A 9,752-nucleotide genomic window follows, 5' to 3' on the forward strand; every position below is an offset into this window, starting at 1 on the left:
ACATCCAACTAATTGCAGTTAAGTTGTCTTTCTCAATTTTTTTTTATATGTATATCCAGTATTTTTGGGGGATAGCTAAATATTGGTAGAGTTAATATTGGACAATCAGGAAGTTAAGCTGATTTAATTTGCCTAGCAACATACTTCGTAATTACATTTGGTTAGATAGATTTTCTTCTCTCAAATTCATAATGTTAGCTTGATGGGCAAAAAAGGGAAGCATATCTAGAAGGGAAGCATCCCACTGAAGACAAATAGGGACACACAGCTATTTTCTTTCAGTTCATCTTTAACAGAGGTAGACAGAAGTTGAATTAATATAACTGTGCTATTTCTGGGGATAAGGCTGGGGTGCAGCTAAGGAGTTGTCCTTTTTAAATTAAGACTGGTCTGAGTGCTTCAGAATTCAGAGAGGTTTAAGATCTTCAGTAAGAGCGTATGTTTATGCTAAACAAATACTTCACGCTGAACCTCAATTTCCTATTTTCAGAGCTGAGTATAACTGCTTCTTAACGTTCCAGTGTACAAAACATACTTTCAGCCTCCTGCTCTGCCTTACGGCGTAATGGACCATTTAAAGTAGGATATATATCTTCCTCTCCCTTGTTTGAATAGTAATGGCTGGCTTGCTTTTGGCTCCTGTGGTGTGTTTTGTGATTTTTGTTTAAGGTCAAGGCTTCTGTAAAGTGGTAAGTGGCACAGTGGGTTGTTAGTTCAGGTAAAATCTAGAACTTGAGGCTCATAAAGAGAGGCAAAAAGAAACAAACAAGGTGTATTTAATCTTTTAATACTTTGTATAGTAAAAAGACTTTAAATTACCATCCCAGTGCATTTAAAAAAGAACTACCAAACAGAGCAACACAGTGTGTTTTGAGCTGTAATACCTGATGACGATTTTTTATTCAACTGCTATCAGAAGAAACAGTAATTGCTAACTAGCAGACGAGCCATATTTTGGCAGGCACCACACTGACCCAACAAATTGCAGAATCCTTTCCGTGTTGTACATCATTATTATGAAAATAATTCTTAACATCCTGATACCCCTCTGATAGGAGTTTCTTTCCTGAACAAACCAGACTGATGCAGTTTACAGACACTGAATTTGGTCAAAAAATAAGAGACTCTTCTACTGTTTCAATCTGCTTTTGGACTTTTGTGCTGTATTAGTCACTACACTGTCCTTTCATGAGTACTGATCAACTTTAGACCCTGAGTGCATCCCACCAGCGTGCCAGATGTGTTCTTGAGCTGGCATTAATTTCTGTGTCAAAGCAATTAAGGCACAAAATAATATTAACTACGTTGTTGGGTAGTTTTGTTGTTGTTTTTTAAACAGAAAAGAGTCGGGACTAAAATTCACACCACAGGCTTTTCTGCTTTTAAGACTAAAATTGCACATTCTAACTTTCCCTTTAGTCCTTCACAGAATCTTGAAGTAGGAACCATTACAATGGAAAACAAGTAAGCTTGCTGCTGTCCTGGGATGCTATCAGCACCCACTAATCCCATAGAAACAAATAGGACCTAGAACCTTTTATTTGAATGTTCTTTTCCACTGATACTTTTTATTTCATTACAGTTTTACTAATACGCTGAGGTAGTAGCATTACCAATGGTATTATTTGAGCCAGGCAAGAAGTACACTCCTCTGTTACCGGCTCTTTCCCTGTTAGCTACAGTGATGGCCTAGAGCATGAGGTTATCTGCAGAAATAATTTAGTAGGCAAGTATTGCTTTTCTGTCAAAAGAAAAGTGGATGCCATCATTCTTTGCTGAATTTGTTCAAGATACCCTGTGAATTGTTAATATCAACATAGAGAGGAAAAGAAAACAACTTTTAGGATGTTGGTCAGGGTATTGCAAAGGATAGATTAATTACTTCATAAGCTGAATTTAGTGTCTTACAGCTGTTTCTCATGCACATTAATACTATAAAACCTCAAATCCGTGGAAGAGCATGAAATTTAGGCATGTAGTCAAAATGAAATTTGCTTTTGACTGTCCAAATATTTACTCAAATATTTCTATTATGTGCCCAACGCTATTGACAAAAGGCACTGCAGTTTTCACAGTGAAAACTATGTTGAAGAAAGGCCACAGGAATGATATTGATTCTGGTTGGTTTGTTTGTAATGGCTGCTGTTCCTTAGCAGCAAATGGAGAGGAAAGTTAATGGAAGGTACATGGCTGTTCACACTTTTCTTGCATCTTTTATAGGGAGATAGGGGTGCAGCTAAAAGAAGGAAGTAAATTTGGAGAGATATTATTGCTCAGGCCAGTTTCACCCCCTGGCCTTCCCAGAACCAGTCTCTCTCCTATAACAGTGTTATTTGTATATAAAAAATAACCCTGACCATCCTTCTTGAAATGTAACTTGTGTTTATGGATGAACAGGTTGTGGAACAGGTTGCATAGTTGATGACGTACTAAAGTTCCATGCAAGGAAATAGGAGAGATTGCATTAGTAAAGTTTTATCCAGCAACCTGTAGATATCTTGGCATTCCACTGAGAAGGTACTACTGTGACTAGACGGGCTCATAGTTCCTGTGAAAATAGATTTTCTCCCATGCAGTGAGATGGCATGAACAGAAGAATCTCCAGAGATTGAGGACTACCCCCTGGTCAAATGGATTCTCCAACTCAGAGTGTCGCAGGTAGGAGATACGATGATATGACATGAATTCCCAGGTGGTGGTGTTGCATGAGATCAGGTAGAGGTGTGAAATAAGCAGCAGCAGGACAACTATGGTGAATATGACTATCAGGATGAAGGACATGAGGAGGAAAATGTTGTGCTTCAGCCAGTCCCAGGACTGTTTAAAGTAGAGGCCTGACCTTTCAATTCAAAGAAAAATGAATTCAAGATTAAAGATGGAAATCTAGTTACATAAACCAAGCAAACTTGATGTCACATTTAAGTTTGATTTGTAACTAGTGAACTTCTGATTATCAGGTACTATAGAGAGTTTAATATACTACACATTTTTAACAGACTGCAACAGCATTGACTTAAATTTTAAGAAATTTAAAGGAGGCGGTTCCCCTTACAGCTGAACTGCAATAAACATCAGTTAACTCCTTTCCTGAACAGGTACACAGCTGAAACGCAATTAGAGTATCCAATATTTCAAGTTGTAAATGAAGATTGTATTACAGTAACTGAAGCAAAATCAGTTAGCTCTTGTACTGTTAGTTCTATTAAATTTAAGCTTAAAACAAAGATGACCAATGAAACCCAAATTACCAGATTCTTTTCAACTACTGATCAGCTGTGTTGTTCCTCAGAAAAGTTAATCTCCAGAATGCAAAAAACTGAAGATACAAGGCCAATCCAGCTACTGCTGCGTTTGATACAAACCCTTCAGTGGGGCTCTAGGAGCATTATGGCTTCTGTTAACTTTAGAGGTCAAAAGTGCTGCCTCCAGGTCTTACCAAGCAGTGTGACCTCCCCACAGCAGAACTACAAGCTGTATGCTCAAGTAAACTATGAAGAGGGGGTGATTCTTCTCTCCCACACAGTTCTCAATCCAGGGGCAGTGATGGTCATAACGCCGTACACAGTGCTGGCACACCTTGCAGTGTTTGGCTCGCATTGGTTGCTGCAAAACAAAAACAAATAAGGAAAAGAAACAAAATGCTAGCAATACTCCACTCCTGTTAAACCTTCTCCTTGGTAGAAGAGCTCAAGTACCAAGAACAGAGAGAAGATATAGCTGAGGAAAGAAGTATGGATGTCCTTTCTAGGCTTTGCTCCTTGATGTGTGTATATGTTTTGCCAGCTTATCCTCCTGCAATAAGCTGACTTCTCTTGGTAGATATTCTTCAGGAATTTAGGGAAGCTGGGATAATGCTGGATTTTATTAAAATGATAAGGACCGCTGTGAAAACAGGCATTTCTAGGCTTTAGCCAGACTCTTAAAAGCTACTCCGTTTTGTTTTTTCTTTCATGCTATCTTTTACAATTCAGGCTAATGTTTTGTTGTTTTTAGGCCCCCAAACAAGCTCACAGCCACCAGCAGTTCTTGTATGTCATGCTTGACTGCCTGATTCTCCATCAAGATACCATAAGATCTGACTCACATGACAGTAAGAACACAGAACACAATTTTCCCCTGGTGGAATATGGCAAAAGATCCTTGTTTGTACGAGCCTGGAGGGACTTGCTTCAACCTTGAAAAATTAGCATACGTGCCAGTGGTCATCGTTAGCTATGCAATCCATTTGGATCACTTTTCATTTTAGGACTGCATCTGAGTTTAATTTAGTTGTACTTTTTTCTGTGAGTTTTTCAGCAGGAGGATGACCTTGTGACAGAATTAATCAGCTCTACCATGCCTCCAAACCGCTGAGAAGTGAGCAGCAATGGCAGAGCAGAAAAACAGAGGCAATACCAGCTATACAAAGATGTCGACAAAAATGCAAACTTGCAAATCAGTCATCCCCTTTTCTTCTAGTGTGTAATGAATGCCTACCTTCACCATGCAGTAGCCACAACGCCGCATCTTAATACTGCTTGAAACCTGGGGTATCACTATGTTTTGTTCTTCGTTCTTGTCTGCCTACAAAAAGAAAAAAGAAAAAGAGGTGAGAAAGGGAGTGAGGAAGGATGTTTTGTGTTCTCTGAAGTAAAGCAGCTACTAGCCTGCTTGGCATGACTGAGCTATCTGTATCCTCTTACTTAGCAGTTACATAGTGCTGGTTATCTGTCATTAGGAAAGAGAAACAAAATAATCCCCAGTGAAGTACTGAAGTTGCTATATAAATACTGTGGCATGAAATTCCACTGCAGATAGCTAGGGCACATCCAGAGAGTAGACTGCTGTAACCATCTAAAGAATGTTTGCATTGAGGCAGAAATACTTGTGGACAAGATACCACACAGATCCCAACTCCACACTTCAGGACACAAATAAACAAGGTTAGACTTACTTCCAAACGTAATGATGATGTTGTTTCAGTATAAGGAAGCATACTTATTCATAACACAGTCACCACTTACATTAACGATGGAAGATTAGAACTGATATTGCCTTGCAGCTTTTGTCCTACACAACAAGCAAGGCAGTAAACCTGGAGTAGACTCTGTCTTGGTTACTGTAACTTTGCACCTCTGTCTACTCCACTGTAACTTGTTTGTATATCTGTCCTCTGAGAGGGTAACAAATCTATAATCTGATAAATAGAGCGGCAGAGAGAGCTTTCTTCCAAGGTTGCCCTTCAATTCAGGATTTTTGTACTCATACCAGTTAGTAAGGATTAGTATAAAATATAAATATTTCATAGAGTAGTGCTTTGAGGAAAGAGAGGACAACACTCCAATGGCACAATGCATTGAACATAGGGAAGTGTGGGGTAAAAGATGCATTTTTATGTGCATCTTTTACAAGTCTATGAGCCCTGTTACAGGACACAAATCAGAGACTGCCGCCTAATCTCCAACAGAAAATGTTTCATATTGTTTTTATGTAGCAGACAGAGTAGGTGGAAAAGAAAAAAGTGTATGGATTTTATAGCCCCAGCACTTGTTTACATTTGTGAAATAATATACCTTCACTTCCTCTTCAGACTTAACAAAGCCTGGATCCATGAGAGACACCTTAAAGTACAGCAGGACAGAGCACAGCACCAGCATGGTGAAGATCACTGGCAGCAGCAGCTCTCCACGCTCCACTTGCTCTCGTAGATCTAAAAGGTACCCCCAAAAAGAGAGCAGTGGCTCCTCGTGAGACATTTAGGATTTCTCCCCACCCTTACCGAAGGGCGACACCCCTCAGCAGCAGGACGGGGAACGTAAAAGCCGTTTCAACGGGCGAGCTTTGGGGGTGCCCATGCCCCGATTTCTCCCCTCCTAAGGCACCGCGTTATGCAACCCTGCTGCTCCCAGCACCCCAACAACACCTCAGCGGTGCCACCTCCCCTCAGGGCCAGCCCTCCCCAGGCCCCGAGGGACCCCACAGGAACGGGGAGAAAGGAGGGCAGCGCGAAGGATGGGGAACAAACGGGTCCCCCCCCTCAGGGCGAGGCGCTGGCACGGCCCCAGCCCTGCTCGCTGCCGCCTCCCCTCAGGCACAAGCCCGGCCCCGCGGCGGGCGGCCCCTCGCGGCGGCGGCGGCGGCTTCGCCTCACCTGTGGGGTGCAGGAGGAGCCCCAGCGCCAAGCCCCCGCTCAGGGCCGTGTGTGCTGCCCTCACCCCCAGCCCCGTCACCCCCATGGCGCCCGGAGGGCCCGCAAGGGCGAGCGGCACCGCCCCGGCCACGGCAGGCAGCGCCCTGAGGCGGAGCCTGGGCTTGAGCGGCTCGGCCCGGCGGAGCTCCCGACCCCGGGGCCGCTCCCTGAGGTGGCTCAGGCCCTGTGAGGGGCTGAGGGGCGCAGCTCCCCTCCCTCCGTGCAGGTCCCCGCGTTTCTTTCCTCCCTTCGCCTTTGTAGGGCCGCTGCAGTCCCTGGGTCTTCCTCCTTCCCTTCACACGCCGCCGGCCCCGCTGCGTTTTGCCCAGAGAAAGGCGCTTTCTTCATTTTCCCCCCTCACCCCCGGGCTCTGTACGGGCACCTCAGCCATCAGGCTGTATTTCCCCAGCCATTGAGGCCACTCAGGGCAGCGTTACAGGTGAAAATTGAATTTAGACCCGAGGGAAACACTGCTAAACGTATATAGCAATAAAAGGGGCCCCACAGGGGTGCACGGTTGGGAGGTGAGGGTTTGGGGTGCTGGCTGGGCAAGATGCAGCACCGCGGCGTTAACTCTGGTCACGCCAATTTATTTTTATCTGTTGCTTTCCGCGCCCTGGGGAGAAATGCAGAGGCTGTGCGTGGCTGAGCGCATTTAGACAGCTCTCTTAATGCAAACGGAGCTTACAAAATGTCTGGCATAATTTGGGGAGGAGGTTGTCGGGGTGGGATTTGATCTGACTTCAGATGTCTGCAAGTGCATCTGACTGAGGCCGTTAGACTCCCCTGACAGCCATGGAGGGAAGCAGGCATGTCTGGAGAATGGCCCTCCTCACCCGAAAGCAGACATCCAGAAGTTGGTGAATTGCACCCTAGATGCGCTTTTGTCTCTTGCTAACAATAAAAGAGCCAAGATGACTAGTTTAGATGTACACATTTACGCTTTGAATGTCTGTCTATTTAGGGGAGATGAATCTCACCACAAGCCTGTGGAAGTTCTGAAATTAGTGGTTTCTCTTTAAACTTTCTTTGGCTTTAATGTAGCTCTTAATTTGCAGCTTTTGTTAACTTCCTTCCCAGTAAAAACTTAGGAAGAAAAATCACATTCTTTGCAAATTTATCCTCCACCACCTGAAAAGTAGCTGATTGCTTGTTATTGTTTGACCATAAATGACATGGTTTGAATTATTTTAGTCTATTTTAAGTGTATCAGTGGCCACCTGCTGGTTCCAGGAAAGCACCTGGTTGCACAGGTCACAAATTACTTACCTAAGACAGCTGCATTGAAATGTTAATAAAAATAACGGTCTAAATTTGCCTTTTCAGTGGTCATTCAAATCCTCTTGCTTTTTTAAAATTATTCTAGGTAAATGCAAAACCTACAGAAATCATCCCTCAGAAACCTCGCTGACTGGATCAGTGCTTGTCAAACCTGGGAGTTTGGAGATGGCCCTGCATGCTTTAAGTATCCTAAAAATCCTTCTGTTTCTTCAATTGCAAAGAAAACCTTTCAGAACAGTAGGAAGCTCAGAACAACAGAATCAATCTCTGTCTGCAAACAGGAAATAAGGTGGGTAATGTCCTTCTGCTTTTTGGGGAGAGGTGTAAATTTTAAAGCTTAACGAAGGCAATTTGAGTAGTAACAGTATTACCCACTTCATAGTAGAAATATTCTGATATTCCAAAATAATCTGTCCTAAAGAAGAATATATTCTCTCTCTCTCTTTGTGATTAGAAGAATTTGGTGCATGTTATACTTTTTATCTTCTCTCACAGTTTTGAAACCTGTCTTACAGAGAGCAGAGTTTATTTCAACCCAAATGTCTCTGGTTGAAGTTAGGCTCAGTTCAGAAAAACTCCGTTAGTGAATTTCTGAGCAGAGAATCTAGATTCTTATGGCATTCCAGCTAGGAATTTCATGCTGCTGGAAGCATAAATTGTCTCTGTTCTCTTACAATGTGGTATGTTTTCAGCTCCCTACAGGCAGTTCAGTTTCACATAATCCCTTCTCTTGCTTCAGCCACTGAGAATCTGACCCTTTAGAGATTTTACAGTGACCATTGAATTAACTGGGAGTTGAACTCGTGCAGGACTGGGGAGTTAAGAAGAAAGTCCAGCTGACCTTAAAGCAGGTTGTCTGTTTGAAGTAGAGAGTCTTTCCCTAAGTACTCAGCTTCTGCCCATTTGCAACCCTTAGGCTGTGGAATGCTAGCCACAGATCCATTACAGAGTTCAGAGGCAATCTGTGCAGTCAAATATTGTTCTGATTTTTTCCCCCTATGTCATTTCATAACAATACTCGCTTCCTCCACGCCTCTTTTCTATTGACAAACAGCATTGTACCCCTTGGAGTGATGAAAGCAAAAGCCACTGAACTGCACAATCACATGGCAGTTCCTTTCATTTTTAATGAAATATATGACAACAAATGGACCAGTAATATACCTAAATAAACCACATTCATAGACCAAAGGAAGAAGACATTGTTAAGCACTAGGTTTAATACACAGCAGGTATCCCAATGGATACAACAGAAAAGTTAATTCATTCAGAATTGTAAGGAAGCAACAGTTGTGCATTATTATTTTTTGCTTGGTTTCACCATGTACAAACATTTGAACCAGGCCTCTCAACATTAGGCAGGTCAACAGACAGAGTAAAAGCAGAAGCTTGCTCATTATAACTGAGATTATGTTCTTTAAGCAAAACAAGGAAATACATATTTGGTTAGCTTAAAAACTTTTTTTTTTTTTTTTTAACAAGAAAGGAATTACAGAGAGAATCGATGACAATTATCTGAAACCAAAATAGTCTGTTAAAGCAGAAATGTTTCAGTTAAGCAGGAAACATCCCTAATTCCTTTTCTTAAGTGCTGTCTTCTTTTCCAGTCCCCATGTTACTTTCCATCCATCCCTGACAACCGTTACCCTCTGTGCTTCATACACATGGTTGTCGTGGAGACCAGCTTTTTTCCTTACTTATTTTTTTTTTTCCAGCACAGGCCACCCTCTAACACCTGAGCAGTGGCGGGCTCCTCCCTAAACAATCTTAGCAAAATGTCTTTTCTGTAGAGCACTGCATTCAGGCAGTGCTCCTACCTCTGCTGCCCTACTGGTATTTAATTGCCTTCTGCAAGTGATAGGGGGAATAAGGTCACAGCTCCAAGACTTTTCTTGCCAGTCATCTTTTGCAGAGACCAAAGCAACTCCAATGGAAGTCCAGCCAGGGTGACAGGCTGGGTAGGAGTCACTGCTGAGGAGTTATCATTTGAGCTAGTAGGTAGGTGCAGGGAGATAAAAGCCATGATGCAGACAGGTCAGATGAATTATCTGCATTGTTGCTAATGCCACAAATATCAGTGCTAAGCTTCCTCAGCTTGGTCTAGATGAGAAAGTCTGGTGCTGCCGCTGTTAAGCATCACACAAATAGATGCCAATCTGTATAAGCAAATCCTCCCACGGATCTTGTAAAATGGAAGCACTTGTGGAAAGTTGCCCACTAACTTGTTCTTTTATCTATTCTAGAGAAAATGGCAGACACCTGACTGACACCCTCCATGCTGAGGACTGCTGCATCATTGACC

The 9,752-nt window shown here is 42.7% G+C and overlaps 1 protein-coding gene across 1 annotated transcript; it reads right to left on the reverse strand.

Moving 5' to 3' along the window:
• Window positions 1-823: 823 nt before the first annotated feature.
• ZDHHC12 (zinc finger DHHC-type palmitoyltransferase 12) lies at window positions 824-6,215 on the reverse strand. The gene is made up of 5 exons (XM_032200586.1): window positions 6,131-6,215; window positions 5,553-5,689; window positions 4,477-4,563; window positions 3,437-3,603; window positions 824-2,839 (listed from the first exon to the last, which is right to left on the reverse strand). The coding sequence occupies exons 1-5, from the start codon at window positions 6,213-6,215 to the stop codon at window positions 2,530-2,532; spliced, it is 786 nt and encodes a 261-aa protein (XP_032056477.1). The 3' UTR covers window positions 824-2,529.
• Between the last annotated feature and the right edge of the window lie 3,537 nt (window positions 6,216-9,752).

The sequence above is a fragment of the Aythya fuligula genome, chromosome 19, assembly GCF_009819795.1.
Source record: "Aythya fuligula isolate bAytFul2 chromosome 19, bAytFul2.pri, whole genome shotgun sequence".
NCBI classification, from domain to species: Eukaryota; Metazoa; Chordata; class Aves; order Anseriformes; family Anatidae; genus Aythya; species Aythya fuligula.